General features: G+C 38.6%; 1 protein-coding gene across 1 annotated transcript in view; it reads left to right on the top strand.

Annotated features, from left to right (window-relative positions):
- Nucleotides 1-3,722: 3,722 nt before the first annotated feature.
- LOC150079254 (testis-specific serine/threonine-protein kinase 1-like) overlaps nt 3,723-20,583 on the top strand; it is a 40,106-nt gene continuing 23,245 nt past the window's right edge. The window contains exon 1 of the mRNA XM_090383005.1: nt 3,723-3,850. Coding sequence (XP_090239131.1) covers nt 3,723-3,850 — 128 coding nt within the window. The remainder of the gene's footprint in view (nt 3,851-20,583) is intronic.

The raw sequence follows: 20,583 nt of genomic DNA, 5'->3' as shown, positions 1-20,583 counted from the left end.
CAAACATTTGGAGCACATGGGTGAAATGAGGTTTTTTTTTTTTTTGGCTGATGCAGTATAAGCTTGCTTTGCTGCATCATATGCCTGTACTAATGCTAATGTGGGAACAAAATTCCATGGTAGGCCGGATTTGCGATTTCTACAGAGACAACAACTGTTTGGAAGAAAAGTAACGTCGAAAACGAAAAAGAAAGAGAAAATCCAGTTTTTTAGTTGCAGAGGAAGCAATATTTGTAATGTGGTTTATGCCAAGAGAGAGGTCAGAAGTCAGGGTAATCCCCAAGATCTTGCCTAGAAATCGGAGCGTCATCGAAGATAAGCACAGGAGCAGAACAATCCTTTTTGTGAGATATAAGACAGGACAAAGTTTTAGAAGGATTGAAATTAAGTTATCTTTACTCCACAGGAGATATAAGACAGGACAAAGTTTTAGAAGGATTGAAATTAAGTTATCTTTACTCCACAGGAGAATTACCTGGAGATCAGCATTTAAGGATTTAAGAGTGGGTTCTTGAGAAGCTGAAGCTGTTTGAGCAGGGCAAGGTTTCTCAAACTGGGAGGTGGAATGCAATGTGCTATCGTCAGCAAAACTATAGATAGGATTTCCAGTCAATTGAAGAAGGTCGGTCATTAATATAAAATGAGCTGGAGAAAATACAGAACCTTGGGGACACCAGCATTAGTGGAGAAGTTAGAAGACAGAGAGTGTCTACCATCACCCACAGTGAGTAGTCGGGGAGAAAACTGGATACCCAATTACAAAGAACAGCTGGCAAACCATAAGATGGAAGCTTATTTCGAAGACCTTTATGCCAAACACGATCAAAAGTCTTTGAAATGTCAAGAGCAATGGCTTGAATTTCACCAAACGTTTCCATTGAATTTGTCCATAGATGGATAACATAAGCCAGATATCACCAGTGGAACGACAATGACGGAATCTATACTGGCGATCGTTGATTAGATGAAAGATTTACAGATAGTTTAAGAGTTGGCGGTTAACTGATTTCTCCATTACTTTGGAAAGAGTAGAAGTAATCGCAATGGAACGAAAATTGGATGGAAGGGATTTGTCACCCTTCTTAGGAACTGGTGGATATGAGCAAATTTCCAAGCAGAAGGAAAAACACTTTTGGAATAAGAAAGTGAAGCAAGATGATACAAAACAGGAGTAAGTTCAGGGGAACAGAGTTTGAGAACAAGTGGAGAAATGCCATCAGGACCTGGAGCTTTCCTAGCATCAGATTCATTAAAATCCTTCTGACATCCGTTTGACGGAAGACCACAGGAGGTATTGAATGGAGTATACTGGGAATGGTTTGAGGTGATTTACCAAGGTCATCAATACATGAGTTGGAAGGAAAATAGGATACTAACAGGTCAGCTTTATCTTTGGCTGATGTGGCAACAGAACGATTTGGTTTTGATAGAGGTAGGAACAGAGACGGGCAAAAATTGCAGCCAATAGCTTTGGCAAGAGACCTGAATGCTCGGCTAGCATCTGGATAAGAAGCAAGTTTTCTACTCTTAGCCTGTTTGAAATCAGTTTGGACTGATTAAATACTGCTTTACAAAGTATAAATAATACTAATATTAATTTTTATTATTACGCAATGTCGCTTATAAAAATGTGGTAGTGGAAATATTTTATAATAAAAATTCAGAAATATTATACGATTTCAGAGAATATACGCTTAGTGGTTCACATTAAAAATATTATGTTGAAAGGGGTTCGCGATAAAAAAAATATTACGTTGAAAGGGGTTTGCGAGTCAAAAAAGGTTGGAAACCGCTGTGTTAAGGGAAGTTTAAACTAAAAATACCATTGGTAACACCAAAATTCGTTCCAATCAATCTTGCCCTTCTCTGTACTCATTGCAGCAGCTCTACATCTTTCCTAAAATGAGGCCTCCAGACTTTTATACAGTACTCAAGGTGTCGCCTGACCACGGCCTTACAATTGGGGACAATCACATCCCCACCAACAAAATTCCTGCACATCACTGACAAACACTATGAGCTGCTCTTTCAGTCTTTTTGCACTGCTCAGAAAACTTCATATCTGACTGCACAATTACCTCCAGTCCCTTTCATTCTCTACCACTGTCAGTGTAGTACCACACAGTTGATACATTATTCTGGGGTTAACGCAACCCATATGCAGCACTTGACATTTGTCAATGCTACACCTCAGTTGCCACCTCTCAGCCCATCTGCTCAACTTTTCCAAATCCTGTTGCAGTAGCGTATTGTCATTAACAACCCTGCCAACCTTCGTATCTTCTGCAAACCTAGACACCAATCCTGATATACTTTCATCAATATCACCGATAAACACAGAAAACAACAATGGGCCCAACACCGAACCCTGGGGCACTCCAACAACAACATTTGTCCATGAAGAGCAGCGTCCATTGATCACCACTCCCTGTCCTCCCCCACTCAACCATCCCTTTATCCATGGTAGCAATTTTCCCCTAATGCCACACTGCTCCAATTTGTACAGCAGTCTTCCATGTGCCACAGTATCAAAAGCTTTCCTAAAATCTAAGTATATGATATCAAAATTATTCTTTGCATCCAATTCCTTTGTGACCGCATAGTATCCAATCAAATTTGTCAGACAAGACTTCTATTAACAAATCCATGCTGTCTGAACTATAACTGTGGTCTTGTCTAGATGATCCTGCAAAGCTTCCTTAACCAGTGAGTCCATTATGTTCCCTGCAACAGAAGTTAGACTAGCAGGTCTGTAATTACCAGTGTTACCCTTTGACCCCTTTGTGAACCGGGGACACATTTGTGCACCTCCACCGAGTCCAAAGAAGCTTTCATAATTACGGCTAAGGGTTTGCTTACTACCCTTGCTGCTTCCTTTAAAAAATTCAATTTATTTAAGAAAAAATCAAATACATCTGAAATGAAATGCACTGTATACATTAAGCTTTTGTAACCTATCATTGTTAAAATTATAAAAAAATGCTGTACGTACATCTTCAAAATAGACAGTGCTTTCGTACATGATATAAGATTGAAATAAACTCATAGCATATAACTGCAGATCAAATATAAAAATATAAAAAAAATAATAAAAAGGAATAGAAAAACACCCATGGTCATTTAAAGCAGAAACACAGGGTAAAGTTTATTATGTTTCATATTAATATTATTAATATTATCTGGGGTCTCTTATGTGGGGTTTTGCTTCTTCCTCCCCTTCCTTTCCTTAAAGAAAGGAAGGGATGGAGAAGCAAAACTTAATATTACCACTGACTTGCAAACACTATTAAGTTCTACTGTAGCTTGATTTTTAAGAGCGGGATATAATCCTTCGTTTTTACATATTCGTTCTAAGTTATACACATTTTGAAACAGGCGGAGTCCCAATACATGTTCTGGCATTCAACAACCTCAGAGCACGATACCAAAGTTTCTAAATGTCAATGAAGTTTAAAATGCAACAATGGCTTCTCAGCCACCTCACCTTTCAAAAAATTAACAGAAAACAAACATTTAGAAAGAAAGAGCACGCGCAGTTGTTTGCAACAATGAAAAAAATTCAGTTACCAACAGAGCAACATTCCAGTATTCCATTTTAAAATCCCGCACTCAGTTATCGTGTTGTGCTGTAAAACAACACGGTCGAGCCTTCATGGAGTAAATCATCGCTGGACAGTCTCTGCGTCCCGCCTTTCCAGCGATAGTGTGGAACGCCTGAGACCATGATATCCAAGCATCAGGCAACAGACCAGCGTCATCACTCTTCTGCTCTTACAGCTCCTCAATTTTTGGCTAAAGAAGGCTATAGATTAGGACGCGTAATTGGCGAAGGATCATATTGCAAAGTCAGGTTAGTAGCAAGCAAAAATACATAGATGAAACTGTAATTAATAATAATAAAAAAAATAAACTCCCATAACACAAATTTAAACAAAATCCCCTAAAATTTCGATTATATATGACTTTCACCAGATGTGTTTTTCTTCAAAATTCAAAATAGAGTTTAATTCTAAATATATATATATATATATATATATATATGCAGGTGTATTCGAAATGACTGCACAGATTTAATTTTTGCGATTTATTGAACAAATGAAATTGCAATATACATTAAGGCCGACTTCTACAGCGTATTACTGTATATTTAAACACACTATCTTTTATTTTACAAAATACATAATGCGTACGCAGTGTCACTCAAACTGCCGTAGCCTAGTCAGGTCAGGCGCGCGCGGGTGCATAAGTACACGTGCCTTGAGTGACCGGGGTCCAAGCCCGTGACTGCTGAATACGGTTTGGTTTGGATTTTATTGGCGCATTAGCAACTAAGGCTATAATGCGCCAGCTGAATACGGTGCTGCTTCTTATATTCTGTCTATCTTGTGAACTCCTCTGACCGTTTGGTCGTCCTGGAGTATAAACAGAAAATTTATTATTATTATTTTACGATTGCGAATCCATTTTGATTCCTGGATTTACCGGTGATCCACCAAAAAAAAAAAAAAAAAATTTTTTTTTTTTTTCTGATTGCTCTGTAATAAAACAAACACCTATCTTTAAAATATACCCTTACACATTTCAAATTAGGCATGTAGATTTACAAAATAAAATTAAAATATTTTGTCCCGTCTGTCTATAGTCCGCTCGATACATATAGCATTCCGACTTTCAAGAACGCTAGGCGGGGGAGGGGAAGTCTAACAATTTACCTCTCAGAATAAGTATCACACTTAGTTAGCTTGTGTATCTTTTGTCATGTAACTCATTTGTGGTGCACATAATGAGCAGAGAGACCACCTCGCGAACCTCCACTGAACCTCTCCGCGGATCACTTTGCGCGATACTGGCGTGACAAAACAGTGTAAGCAGAGAATATGCAAGAATTAAAATAATGGACCACTAGAGGGCACTGAAGTTTTAGAGTTTTGGAAGCCGTGGGAAATGATTTAGGCGGGTCCTTATTCTGACGAACAGGTAAAATAACCCCAGGGACTCACATCTGGTGAGTATGGGCTTGGCACACCTAGGGTACTGAGCTGGATATCATCATTCTTCTCTTTCTTGGTGACTCCTTTCTACTTCTGATTCTCTCTTTCTCTCTCTCTTCCCCCCCCCCCTCCCAGGGTAACTCGGAAATTTTTTTTGGCTGGTACAGCATAAGCCCCAGGCTTCCTTGTACCATATGGCTAATAATAATAATAATAAAACACACTGGTTAAAAAAAAATAAATAGACTCTAGAAGCTGTGATCCCTCTATCAGTGGCGAAACTATAAATTGTGGTCTCGCTGGATTGCCGAGAGGCCACGTGATTTTTTAATAACAACAAAAAACCAGCCGTCAGGCCCTCTAACTCCTTGGCCCTCCCCTACCCGGTGGCGAACCTAAAAGTACGGTAGTTTTGTCACTGTTCTATTACAGAATATAAACGCATAATGGAGAGTGAGTTAGAGACTACTTTCACAATCCCACAACACAATCTCGTTTGGAGAGGTGTGAATTCAAATCCCCTCGACAACTGGACGAATTTCTATAGTCCTCTTCGACTGAGGTTGTAGTAAGCCGGTCTCAGGCGGAAGGGTAGAGTCTTCTTCGTGATTTATTCCGGGTTTTTCAAATGGCACAACGTGCATATCGACCAGTGCACACATACTTGATATTGATGAAGGTATATCAGGCTTGGGCGCCTCCGTAGCCAGGTAGGCAGGAGCAGCAGTGCGTAGCACACGCTTCTTGATTAGACCGGAGTTCGAGCCCGTGACCATCAAATACGGAGGATGTGAAAGGGTCAGGGAATGACCATATATCCCTGGAGCAATATGGCCTTAGTTGCTAATGCTCCTAAAAAAAAACAAATAACATATCAGGCTTAGTGTCGAAGTTTGTAGATGATACAGAGGTTGGCAGGGTTGTTAATGACAGTAATGGCAGTGTGCTACTGCAAGAGGATCTAGATAATTTGGGAACATAGGCTGAGAAGTGGCAACTGAAGTTTAACATTGACAAATGCAAAGTACTGCATATGAGTAGAAGTAACCCTAGAGAAACGTACCAACTGTGTGGTACTACACTTAAGGTGGTAGAAAATAAAAAAAGACCTGGGAGTAATTGTGCAGTCAGATATGAAGTTTTCTGAGCAATGCAGACAGGCTGCCAGGGCAGGTCATGGGGTTTTGTCAATGATATACAGGAATTTTGCTAGCAGGGAAAAGGATGTGATTGTCCCTCTGTATAAGGCAATCGTGAAGCCATGCCTTCGGTACTGCGTATAGGTCTGGAGGCCTCATTCTAGGAAGGATGTAGATTTGCTTGAGCGTGTACAGAGAAGGGCAACAAGATTGGTGGGGAGAATGAAGGGATCCTCTTACCAAGAGAGGCTTAAGTTCTGCAAATTCCAGCGACTGGAGACTAGGCACCTGCGAGGTGATCTGATTGAGGTGTATAAGGCCTTGAATGGGTTGACCACGCTGAATTCTGATGAGATTCTTCCATTTGTTCAGATTACGAACCTAAGGGCGCATAAATTAAAATTCAGGAAAGACAGGCGTAAAATAGATGTGCGGAAATTTGCCTTTAGACAGCGTTTGGTTAATTGCTGGAACAAACTTCCATCTGTCGTTGTGGAAGTTGATGGTTAAATAAATTTAAGGAGGAATTGGACAAACATTTAGAGGGAATTGTTTTTTATTTATTTATTATTATTATTATTTTTTTTTTTGGTTGATGTTGCATAAGCTCATACACTTGCTTTCTTGCATCACATGCCACTACTACTACTTCTACCGACATAATAAATTTCTTTGGATAGAAGTTACGCCTCGGAGCCCTTTCATTCCTTGTAAACCCTAACACGCAATTATCAGTGCAATTATACCTTCATGGGGCCCAAGGCAAAATGGAATTTGGGAAACAGCCTGGTTCGGCTAGAAGGGTGTACATTATGCAAATTCGAGTTGATTACATTGATTGGAATTACAAGAAATCAAAACAGATTGAAAATACAAAAAAAAAAAAAAAAAAAAACAGTGAATCCAGGGAAATCCTTCCACATAATAGTTATTGTTCGTGTTTATAGACTTCTATCAGGATGTCCTGTCTATAGCGCTTCGAGCTGCAGAAGGTTGAGGCATCAATTTCAATTCCCATGGATTTATACATTCCGAAGGTATTCGGCGGAAACACTGATCTAAGGTATTGCACGTTTTGCAGCCAAGATCGTGTACAAGGTGTTGAACAGCACAGAGTTCGTTCTGAGGTCCGAGGGTTTGTAGAGACGTCCCACATGTCAGGCGAATCCATTTGGCGGCACAGAAGTTGTGCCAAGGTGTGGAGATTCCTCTCTTTGATGATGGATTCTCAGGGCTTCATGCCATAGAGCACGCTCTTAGAGATGGTGAACTTGTAACCCATCTCCCTGTTTCACCATTTCGGGAGCCAATATTCAACCCAAGAAATCTCTTTAGTTGAGTAGAGGAGGCTTCTGACCAGAGTACCGAAGCGTAGAGCGGTATGGATGTCAATTTCCTTTGGACGTATTCCAAGAGGAAACCTCAAGGCCTAACACCGACCAATTCCTGCCGGTTTGCCCAAAGCGCCGCAAGCGTTTTTAGCTTGGCCATCTTGAGGTGGGCTTTGAAAGTAAGCCTGTCATCCCACTTCAACCCCAAATTCGTGTGAGTGAACCTTTGTAATGGCAGTCCCGTTGATTGTGAGCATAATTTCATTCATAGTCCTCCTTTTCGTAAAGGTCATCTGAAATGCTTTCTGAGGATTCAGCTTAAGACCTAGATAATCCTGGAGTTCAAACAATACTCTGATTTTCATAGGCGACTGCCTCAACTTTTGCTGGATCATCAAAGGTGAACTGCGAAGTGGTGCGTTATCCTATAGACCAACGGTTTACAACCTTTTTTGACTCGCGAACCCATTTCAAAATAATATTTTTATCGCGAACCCATTTCAAAATAATATTTTTATCGCGAACCCCTAAGCCTATATTCTCTGAAATCGTATAAAAGTGCTGAATTTTTATTATAAAATATTTCCAGTACTATGTTTATAAGCGACATTGCGTAATAAAAATTATTATTAAGTATTATTTATACTTTGTAAAGCAGTTATTGATTAATCCAAACTAGATTTTAAACAAGCTAAGAGTAGAAAATTTGCTTCTTGCCCTAATGTAGCCGAGCATTCTGGTCTTTCCAAAGCTTGGCCGAAATTTTTGCCCATCTCTGTTCCCACCTCTGTCAAAACCAGATGGTTCTGTTGCCACATCAGCCAAAGATAAAGCTAACCTATAAGCACCTATTTTTTTTCCAACTCATGTATTGATCATCTTGGTAAATCAACTCAAACCGTTTCCAGTACTCTCCATTCAATGAATTCTGCCGTTTTCCGTCAAAAGAATGTCAGAAGGATTTTGATGAATCTGATGCTAGCTAGGAAAGCTCCAGGTCCTGATGTTATTTCTCCACTTGTTCTCAAAACCCGTACCCATGAACTTACTGCTGTTTTGTGTCGTGTTGTTTCACTTTCTTATTCCAAAGATATTTTTCCTTCTCTTGGAAATTTGCTCATATCCAGACAGTTCCCAAAAAGGGTGACTTCCATGCAATTATCGTCCCATTGCGATTACTTCTATTCTTTCCAAAGTAATGGAAAAATCAATTAACTGCCAACTCAAACTATTTGGAAACCTTTCATCTGGTGAACGATCGCCAGTATGGATGCCGTCAGTGCGTTCCACTGGTGATATTCTGGCTTATGTACATCTATGCAAGTACTTCTACAAGAGACAAAAAAGCAATGAAAAAAGGAGAGAAAATGGAAGTGAAAAAGAATATTGACACTATCAAAGAAAAACGTTTAACGTGGTATGGACATGTAAAATGGATGCAAGAAACCAGATATTCAAATGCTATCCTGGAAAGGATACCTTCTGGAAGAAGGAGAAGAGTAAGACCTTAGAGGACGTGGATGGATGGAGTACGGAATGCATGACAGCCCGAGGTTTAACTAACCAATACAATTTGAACCGCACTTTATAGCGGGAAAAAATTCGTACCAAAAAATAACATGTAGGCTGACGAAACCTATTGTAAATGGAACCACTCCTCTTGAAGATGTGCATCTATGGTTAAATTCAATGGAAAAGTTTTTGGTGAAACTCAAGGCATTGGTGTTGATAAATCAAAGGCTTTTGATCGTGTTTGGCATAAAGGCCTTCTAAGTAAGCTTCCATCCTAGGGTTTGCCAGCTGTTCTTTGTGATTGGGTATCCAGTTTTCTCTCTGACCGCTCATTGCGCGTGTGATGATAGACGGCTCTCTATCTTCTAACTTCTCCACTAATGCTGGTGTTCGCCAAGGTTCAGTTCTTTCTCCCACTCTTTTCCTCTTGTATATTAATGGCATTTTTCTATTGACTGAAAATCCTATCCATAGTTTTGCTGGTGACAGCACATTACTTTCCACCTTCCAGTTTGAGAAACCTTGCCCTGCTCAAACAGCTTCAACTTCTCGAGTATCCACTGCCAAATCCTTAAATGCTGATCTCCAGGCAATTCTCCAGTGGGGCAAAGAAAACCTCATTTCAATCTTTCTAAAGCTCAGTCCTGTCTTATATCTCACAAAACGGATTCATCTGCTCCTATGCTTATCTTCGATGACACTCCGATTTCTAGGCAAGATATGGGGTTTACCCTGACTTCTAATCTCTCTTGGCACAAGCACATTAAAAATATTGCTTCCTCTGCATCTAAAAAACTTGGTTTTCTCTTTTGATCTAGGCGTTACTTTTCTTTCAAAGAGCTGTTCACTCTGTACAAATCGCAAATCTACCCTACCATTGAATATTATTCCCACATCCGGGGCGGTGCCCCCAAAACCTCTCTCAGGCTTCTAGATTCCATTCAGAAGAGGGCAATTGGGTTAATTAATGACTCCTCTCTAATAGAATCTCTCCACTCGCTGTCTAATACACGTTTTGTTTCTGCCGCATGTCTTTTCCATCGATAGCTACTTCCATGAGCACTGTTCTTCTGAATCGGCTTCTATAATTCCCACCCTCTCTTTTAAAGCGGTCCGAACATGTGATGCAACCAGCCAACATCCTTTTACTGTCCAACTTCAAACTCACAGAACCAACTTTTCTCCTTCCTCATTTATTCATTCAACTTCTGTTTTCTGGAACAACCTTCCTTAATACGTATTTCTTGAAAATTACAATCTAAATAAGTTCAAGTCTAATGTCAACAAGTATCTTCTTTCATATTTTCAACCCATGCATGGTATTAATACTATAAGTTCTAAAATAAAAGTACCTATACATAACGATGATCCTTAAGAATGAAAAAATATAGTATGGAAAACATTTATTTAAAAAAGGTTGTTTAGGAACATTTTTACTATTACTACCCAGGTAGTATGAATGCATCGTTTATTCATATGTCATATTGTGAATGAACCTTCAGAACGAGTGGCCGAGATATTGCACTGATTTGAATAAGTAACTTCACCAGACTAATGTTACTTATTCTCGGCAGATACCACCACCCAGATGGCACCGTTTCGAAGCTTGTTGGCTTACCCATCGGTAGTTGGGCAGGTACCCTGTTGTTGTAATAGTGACGTCCCGGTTATGAAGTATAACTCCACAATATGAGAGATACTTGATTGTGTGCATGGTTTAATCTTAAACTATTTCTTGACTAAACGTCCAAGAGTATGAAAAAGATTGTTTATGCATGGGTAATGCACTTCTATCATTTCTACTACCCAGGTAGTATGCATGCATGTATCTGATTATATCTCGCATTACCCATGCATAAACAACCTTTTTCATACTCAAACATTTAGTCAAGAAATAATTTTAGATATTTATTTAACATGATATACTGTAAGATAGTAAAGTAATTATAAGGAATTGTGGGGGGGGGGGGTTTATTTCCTTGGCAGTTCTTTACTTTTTATTTAATTTTATTTTACTTTCTTGTTTATTATTAATTATATTTTGTAGTTTACAATAGCAGACGCCATTACAGAATTTTTAGTGCGAACCCCCTGGAACACTTTCGTGCACCCCTGAGGGGTTCGCGAACCACCGGTTGGGAACCACTGCTGTAAGTTAACAATGAGGCAGAACTGTCCATTGGTGTTCCTGAAATTTGCTCGTAAAACAGATTGCCGTTAAAGGCAAAGTTATTTTTCAATAATTTTTCAGTTATTTTTCTCAACGCACAGATTGGCAAGATTATTCCAAAATGCAACATTGCATTTAATTACATGTTTGTATTCATGGTATATTTCCTGTATTCAAATTATTTAAGATGAATGCTGGTGAAAACACTTTGGAAGTCACGGGTTCGTATATTTATGTTACAGTTATGTAAAGTATCCAAAACTGGTAGATTATTAAATATTATTTTATTATTAGGCAGAAAAAAAAAAAAATGCCCAGGATGCGTTTAAGTAGTTCCTTTAATGTTTTTCCAGGTATCTGGGCATAACTGCTTCTGCAAGAGGTTATAAACCTAAAACTTACAGGGCAGGTGCTTTGTGAAATTTAATAATGAAATATACATATAGAAAATTACATTTATTTATGTTTAATTTCAATTTCTTGTTTAATGCCAATCACTTTTTGATAATGATACTGAGAAAGGAAAAAATGCGTTTATTAAGACTCTCACTAGACCGAAGCTTTTTCTTTAAAGTATTAGCATAAAAAAGCTTTACAAATAAAAGCATAATTATTGGAGGCTTTGTCTACAGGGGTAATAATAAAATGTACTTGTAATTTTTTTTTTTTTTTTTTTTTTTATGTAAACCCCAAACACGAGAGGAGTTAGAACCTATAGTACTTAGTACCGTGCTTGGGTTGGAGGTTGAGAAGACAAAAGAAGATATTTGTTGACATTGGACTTGAACTTCTGTAGATTGTAATTTTCAGAAAAGACATATGAAGGAAGGTTGTTCCAGAAAATGGTAGATGAATGAATAAATGAGGAAGATGAAAACTTGGTTCTGTGAGTTTGAAGTTGGACAGTAAATGGATGTTGGCTGGTGGTGGCACGTGTTCGGACTGTTTTGAAAGAGAGCGGGAATTATAGAAGCCAATTCAGAAGAACAGTGCCCATGGAAGTATCTGTAGAAGAGGCATGCAGCAGAAACAGAACGTCTATGAGACAGCGAGTGGAGAGACTCTTAGAGATTAGTCATTAATTAACCTAACTGCCCTTTTCTGAATGGAATTAAGAAGCCTGAGAGAGGTTTTGGGGGCACCATCCCAGATGTGGGAACAATATTCCATGGCAGGGCGCATTTGCGATTTATACAGAGTGAGCAGCTGTTTGGAAGAAAAGTAACGCCGAGAGCGAAAGAGAAAACCAAATTTTTTAGATGCAGAAGAAGCAATATTTGTAATGTGCTTGTCCCAAGAGAAATTAGAAGTCAGGGTAATCCCCAAAATGCCGACCGGGCTAGCCGGGTGGGTAAAGTGCCTGCCTGGCAACCCAAAGGTCGCGGGTTCGATTCCCGCCTCGGGCTTGGATCAAAGTACTGCAAAAACCTCGGGAGGTGCATTATGGCCACAGAAGCATATGCGCCAAACAACTACAAAAAAAAAAAAAAAAAAAAAAATCCCCAAAAGAGATATATCATTTTGCCTAGAAATCGGAGTGTCACTAAAGATGAGCAGAAGAATCCTTTTTGCCAGATACAAGACAAGACTGAGTTTTAGAAGGGTTGAAATCAACTAAGTTGTCTTTGCCCCACTGGAGAATTACCTGAAGATCGGCATTTAAGGAATAATAGCAGATTTTCGAGAAGTTGAAGCTGATTGAGCAGGACAAGGTTTCTCAAAATGGAAAGTGGAATGCAATGTGCTATCATCAGCAAAACTGTGGATAGGATTTCCAGTCAATGGAAGAAGGTCATTAATATACAAGAGGAAAAGAGTGGAAGAAAGAACTGAACCTTGGGGGACACCAGCATTAGCGGAGCAGTTAGAAGACAGAGAGCCATCTACCATCACCCTCAGTGAGCGATCAGAGAGAAAACTGGATAACCAATTACTAAAAACAGTTAGCAAACCATAAGATGGAAGCTTGTTTAGAAGACCTTTATGCCAAACACGATCGAAAGCTTTTGATAAGTCAAGAGCAACTACTTGTGTTTCATCGAACCTTTCCATTGAATTAGTCCATAAATGGGTAACATAAGCCAGAATATCAGCAGTGGATCGGCACTGACGGAATCCATACTGGCGATCGTTGATCAGACGGAAGGTTTCTAGGTAGTTTAAGAGTTGGCGGTTAATTGATTTCTCCATTACTTTAGAAAGAGTAGAAGTAATTGCAATGGGACGATAACTGGATGGGAGGGATTTGTCACCCTTTTTAGGAACTGGCTGGTTATGAGCAAGTTTCCAAGCAGAGGAAAAAAGACCTTTGGAATAGGAAAGTGAAAAAAGGCGGCAAAGAATAGGAGTAAATTCAGGAGCATAGGTTTTGAGAACAAGTGGAGAAATACCATCGGGACCTGGAGCTTTCTTAGCATCAAGATTCGTCAAAATCCTTCTGACATCCTTTTGACGGAAGACCACAGGAGGCATTGAATGGAGCGTGTTGGGAATTGTGGGAGGTGTTTTACCAAGTTCATTAATACATGAGTTGGAAGAAAAATGGGATGCTAGCAGGTCAGCTTTATCATTGGCTGAAGTGACAATAGAACCATCTGGTTTGGACAGAGGTGGGAGCAGAGATGGGCAAAAGTTGCGGCCAATAACTTTGGCAAGAGACCAGAATGCCCGGCTACCATTAGGGCAAGAATTGCAACTGCGCTTTAATTTTGGCAAAACTGTGGTGTCTAAAATATTTGTGAGCGAAAGATTTAGGATATATTTTTCAAGTAATTTTTAATTAAATCAGGAAACTCTTCATTCCACATATGGTAAGCTTCAACAGGTGTGTTGAGCTTACACGCCAAACATATACAATAGTCTAATAGAACTTTAAAAAAAAAAAAAAAAAAAAAAAAAAAAAAGTAGAATTATCCTAAACTTACATCCAAATGAAAGAATTTTCTTTAGGTTCAGAATGCGCCACAATACCCAAATGTCCAGAAATACCATAATTGGGATAAATGTAAGATGGTAAATTTTGTTCTTTACAAATGCAATTGTCCAAATCATAAGTGTCAGCACATAAATAAGTTTCTATAGTTTTATAACTGCAAGTTATTAAGCCAGGGGGTTTAGAATATTTATTCAGCAATACCCCGCATAGCACTGATATTTGGTACCGAAACTATTCAGTGTTATGAGAAACCGTGCTGATTACAGTATAATTATAATGGGCTTTAATTGAATGCGTACCAGAGAAACAGCCTGTAAACAAATTATAATAAATCTATAAACAATTTGCGCTTGATAGCCAATTAAAAGGATGTGAAATAAAATATATATATACTGCAAAAATTTTATTAATGAAAAGGTAACATCACGAGAGACGAGAAAAAAAGTTTACAAAAAGGCGGTTGGTTATTTAGGTCTTTCAATAATGAAGTCGTCTCTTCTTTTTCTCGATGCTACAAGTCTTTGTAGCATCGAATCCCATCTTGTAAAATTTGCTGTATCTTGATGCTACGTTCAACATTCGGATCTCCATTCATAATCGCCTCGCACAGTAAAAATGAGACCGCAACTGACCAACGAAACTCAATAATGAATAAATTGATATGACTGCATGAATCACAACTCGTGCATTACAGGTTATCTCATGCCTCATACACTAACAGAGCCGACATTAGACGTGCAACACAGCTATTCGTGGCAGCACGACCCATCACCCGTCAACCACACGTTCCAAAAGATCTGGGTTCAGTTCCTGTCGACTAATGATGTAATTTCTAAAGTCCTCTTCATTCCAGGTTGTAGTTAGCCGATCTCAGACGGAAGGTGTGATATTTTACCACTGAGTTAATACCGGTTTTTAAAAGCCCGCACAACATTAAAATCTACCTGTGAATACTCTTCTACAGACATAATATACTTACGGTTATAAGCGCACGCTTTGAGGCAGGTAATTTTAATATAGTTGGGGAAGGACGTTCCGTGGTATTTTTCTATAGAATTATACTTTTAGTAATGACCAACACTTATACCACGTATCTATTAAAATAGTTTATTTGTTAATAACTGAATCCTTATAGAAGCTTATGTCTGTAGAAATGAGCGCACACTTCTACAGATATAAATAAGCTTATAGTTATGAGTGCACGCTTGGGATCCGCTAATACCAATACAAATGACCTTTTGGCCTCGTGGAGAAGAGGCACTCAACCCCCCCCCCCCCTCCACGAGTTGCTGTCCTCACCACGAGGAGGTAGGTCTCTACTATCTAAAATGTCTTAATCTACAATCACATCTAGCAGAAGTAAGTTCACATGTAGTAATTACAAATACATGTCATATAAATGAAGATCCACCTCCTGAATAACACAATAAGCGATTTCAGTAGTAAAATTACAATTATCAATAGGATAGACGAAAATGAAACGACAAAGTCAGCAAAGCAAAAAGATTAGAAAGAATCCCAAACAAGCAAGCCTGTGCAGCAATAATCCCGCCTGAAACCTTTATCGTCGCCAACCAAGTACACTTCTTCGTGATGACTGTGTACCCAAACAATCCCCGCGTCAACGCGCCATGCCACAAGATCCGTTAGGCTTCTAAGTGGTTTCAGGAACATAACAATGAATTCTCCGTCATACCATGGCGGCCCACCTAGTCCGATATGAATCTAATTAAGCATGTGTAAAGTGTATCAGTTTTCTGACGGCACCAGGGGTTCCCCCCATCTCCACATTGTATTCTTTGTAAGTGACACAGAACGCTGGAAGTGGTCTGTTGTGTAGCGTTACGTTCTGTTGTTTCTCTGACCCTTTCGCCGTTGGGCCCCTATTGGGACCACCGTTGCCCACACTTTGCCACGAGGAGGCGGGTCAGGCACCCACTAGATCAGTGTTTCCCAACCTTTTTTTTTACCATGCCCCACCTAAGTCTTTCTAAAATTCTGATGCCCCCTATGTAACGTTGGGAAACACCGATATACATATTTTTTATATTCAAAAATTGAATTATTCCCTAAATGAAGCCTAATTACAACTTGTTCAGGACACAAAACTTAGGTTTTAGGAAGAAATCATTAGGAAATTATTAAGAAAAAAACAGTAAGTAAATTTTCAAAACATATAATGGACAACTAAAATTCAAGTACAAAATAATTTATATGAAAGATTTTTTTATAATATTTTAATTTTTAGTAATTATTATTTAATTGTTTAATAATTTCAACATTCCATGTGAAGTCACTTCTAGATGAGTGCACTAAATTTAGTGAGACCCTTGTGCTTGATGCTTGCCGCAGAGAGATTTTATATTGGGCTCCAATTTAGTCAGCTTCAGTCTCAAGTCTCCCCGTTTTGTGATATCCAGTCGATTTCTTTTCTTTAGGAAAAAATCATTTATGGCACTAAATCCACATTCAGCTAAATATGAAGATGGAAACGGTAACAATAGCTCTCTTGCAAAGTTGGTTGAATTTGGGTATTTAATTTCTGTTTCATCACAAAGCCATGCCATCGCTCCTTTTATATTGAATAAAGTTTTAACTGACTCATCATTTTGCATTTCTGAGAGTTCTTCTTGGTACTGCATTGATACATCAGACAAATCCACTAACATTGGTTGCATCATCCAGGTTGTAAAATCAATTTGTTTTAAATCAGAAAACCTTTCTTTTAAATCAGCGGACAGAATTTTCAGATGATCGACAATAACAAGTACAGCGGTATCAGTCACTTCACATTTTTGCAGCCAACGAAACTGTTCAAAATTTTTGTTACAAATATATTTTTGACATAATTCAATAAATGTAATGAAACCAAATATCTTCGCTTTTGCATCGACGAGAGTTTTATTTGTTCCTTGAAGTTGTTTATTTAATATATTTAGTTTTTCAAAGATATCGGCTAAATAACTCACAAATGCTTTACCATCGACCGTTAACAGATGCTTCATTTCAGGTTTGTCACTTAAAAAGTCACTAATAGTATCAAATAGTTCCATGAATCTTTTCAAGCAGTTCCCTTTCGAGAGCCACCTTACTTCAGTGTGAAGTAAAAGTCTCACATGGTCTCCATTTTGTTCTTCACAAAAAAGCTTGAAGAGACGCTCACATTTGGCATTAGCTTTAATAGCATTGACACATTTTATAACTGATTTTAGTACTTCATGAAGAACAGGCGAAATATTTTTAGCTACCAAGTTTTCCCTATGAATAACACAATGCACAAGAAGCATTTCTGGATTCTCATCTTTCATCAATTTTAAGCAGCCATTTTTCTTGCCCATCATATTAGGAGCACCATCTGAAGCGCAAGATGTTATATTTTTCATTGGTATATTATTGTCATCTAAGTAATTTTTTAGCTTATTATATATATCTTTGGAGGTAGTGGTGCTCTCTAATGATTTACAGAATAACATTTCTTCAGCAAAATTACCTTTATCAATATATCTCACATAAGTTATCAGTACGGCTTCACTGTCTCTCAAAGTTGATTCATCCATTTGCACTGAGAATTTTCTTGTTTTCAGCTTTCCAACAAGTTGTATTTCAATATCTTCACTCATTTCATCTATTCTTCTGCTAACAGTATTGTTATTGAGTGGCATAGCTTTCACGTCTTTGTCATCTTTTTCCAGAACTGTTTTAAGAAATGCTGATATTGATGGTTTGATTAAATTCTCTCCTATAGTATGATTTTTCCCAGATTTAGCAATGAGTAAAGAAATTTCATAACTAGCCTCAAGAGTACGATTGACAGTTGCAGTATGAGCAATAAACAGAGACTTTAATGTTGCTCTTTTTTCAAAATTCTTCTTTAAAGTTTGAAAGTAATCTAAATCTGAATTTACATGAGCATTATGTTTCGCCTTCAAATGCGCCTCAAGACGACCTCGCTTCATTGATTCGTTGGTCAAGCATTGTTGGCATAAAAGACAAAAAGGTGACCTTTGATCGTGGATAGCGGGTATGAAACCAAATTTTAAGTATTCCTCTGAATACTGACGAACTTTTTTTTTACTTGCACTACTCATTTTACTGCGCAACTGAAAGAAATAAATATAAGATAAATCAAAAACTAAAAATAAACTATGCATTAAAGTTAATTTAATTTTATTTTAATATATCAAAATTAATTATTAGTACGCTTTTTGAATGAATAATTCACACGAATTACTGAATTCGGGCTATTAAATCTGTGGTCTCTGTGAACAAGCAGATAAGTCTAATTTGTCAAAAATGAGATAAGTGCACTATAATAAAGTATTTATTATTTACTATTATGTGACACGCAGCTATCTTCGTTATTGTAGTTTTAGCGTGAGTAATAAATATTTGTATATTCGAATATATGCGTGTTTATATGAGAGTGTGAAGTTTATTTTTCCTCTCCTGCAAATTCGAGTTTTTGGACTTATTTGCTTATTTACTGAGACCACAGAAATACATATATGACAAATACATACCATTGTATATCACGGTTCTTCATTAATAATAATTCTGTGCGTGGACAAAGTAATTTTTATTTTAATCTGAGATCGTCAAACCTATCCAAATGTACAGTCACGATGCCCAAACGAGCGTTTGTATGAAAGGAATTACCTATTTCATATAACATGCTGAGTTTGCGGTAGGCTACAGTAGACAACCACTTTGCTTGCACATTGCATATGCCATAAGCAATCGTCCAATACAGTATGTACTATTCCTTCACTAGGCATAGTAAGCAATACTCTCCGAGCAAACTGTAGTTGATATTACTCCAAACTTTCAAGTGCAGCCCTATAGAAAGTACAACATTTAACGAATGCTTATTTAAAATTGAGATACCAACAATTCTTCTTTTGTACAAGTTAAATCATAGTAGGCGGTTGTTTTAAACTCTAGACGAGCAATTTTTGAATTGTCCCCCTGAACAATCAAATTGCCCCCATGTGGGGCGTGGGACCCACGTTGGGAAACACTGCACTAGATTATTTAAGTACTCTGGCAGGCTCCATTGCCTAATTTCCAAGAATTTCAGTGGCAAGGGCAAAAAAGGGGGGGGGGTGAACTCTCCCTCATGCTAGGTCACTCTTTCCTTCACCAAAACTGACATTTATACCCTTTTACCATAATTCCTAGTTCACTCAGTGCCCAGCCTATTCATTCTGTCTTTCATTCTACATTGCATCCCCTCGCTATTAGCTTACTGATATTTTTCAGCTAATCTGCTTCCCTTGCTCCCTGTACATCACCCTCCCCTATGTGGGGCCCCAGGTTCCTACACATGGCAAGGTAGTCCAGGGGGGTTTTGCCCTGTCAGGGCACAGAATACTGCTATCCTGACACTTTTTACGTCATCGTCTGGGCGTGGTGGGACACGTGGACAATTTTAACTATTGATTAATTGCTGGGGGACTGAACTGCCATTCTTTGGATAGTTCTGCGCATTTCGAATACTTTCTGTGTGAAGGATGTAAAGGCTTTATAATTGTCCTCTTCTATAAATATCTTTAAATACCTCAGCAAGGAACCGACGTTCTTCTCCCCTGGAAAGGGGAGCCAATCTGTGCTATTAGCTTTGTTCTGGCCATGTCATATATTATACTTTCATATAGAAAGTGTGTCCAGTCTTCCCTCTCACCATAGGTGCTGTTTGGGTAATCAGTCAGCCCTAAGGAGGTTAGTTTCGCCTTTAGGGAGCCGTGACCTGTCAATATAAAAGTTGTAAAAAGTTCAGGAGCATACCACTTAGGTGACTTTGGGCTAAACATTTTACCACCTGTGGCAGAAACTTTTTGGTAACCAAACCTCTGGTTTCCTGCTCCCACTTAGTTTGCCATAGCTCATGGAGCTTTGTGGCTATTCTTTTTCTTTTAGCATTGAAGGTGTTAGTTGTATCAAGGGCTATTCCCAGAAATTCTGTGGGTGTGCCCTTTTTAAGTCTATAATACAAGCCTCTTTTGGCTACTTCTAGGTAAAGTGGGAGAGTTCCGGCCAGCAAATGTAGCGCAGGTGTGCTTTAGGCGATATTTTGAGCATGTGCATTTGTGCCGACTCCTGCAGCTGCAAGAGGGCGGTATTTGACCTTTGCTCTACAACCACTAGCGTGTTACCTTTTACAAGGAAAATCATGTCATCTGCAAAGACCAGGCTTTCCACGGGGCCAAGATCCAAATCCAGAAATTCGTCTAGAACAATTTCCAGAAGGGCCAAGGATTGAACCCTGCGGGCATCCTTTATTCACAGGGCGTGTCAATTCCTGGAACCTTGTGCATATTGAGACACTCCTATCTGTAAGGTAGCTGTTTATTACCTTATAGAGGTTTTGTGGGGCATTTGCCTGGCGGAGTCTCCTAAAGACACTAGGCCAAAAGAATGAGTCAAATGCCCCAGAAAAGTCAATAGAGACTGCTAGCATATATTTATCCTTTGAGTTTTTAACTGTTGTCAGTAGGTGGTGCATGGC

Source organism: Mastigoproctus giganteus, chromosome 10 (genome assembly GCF_048544385.1).
Source record: "Mastigoproctus giganteus isolate SK-2022 chromosome 10, ASM4854438v1, whole genome shotgun sequence".
NCBI classification, from domain to species: Eukaryota; Metazoa; Arthropoda; class Arachnida; order Uropygi; family Thelyphonidae; genus Mastigoproctus; species Mastigoproctus giganteus.
Note: the sequence above shows the minus strand (reverse complement) of the source record. Positions and strands in the feature narration are given on the sequence as shown.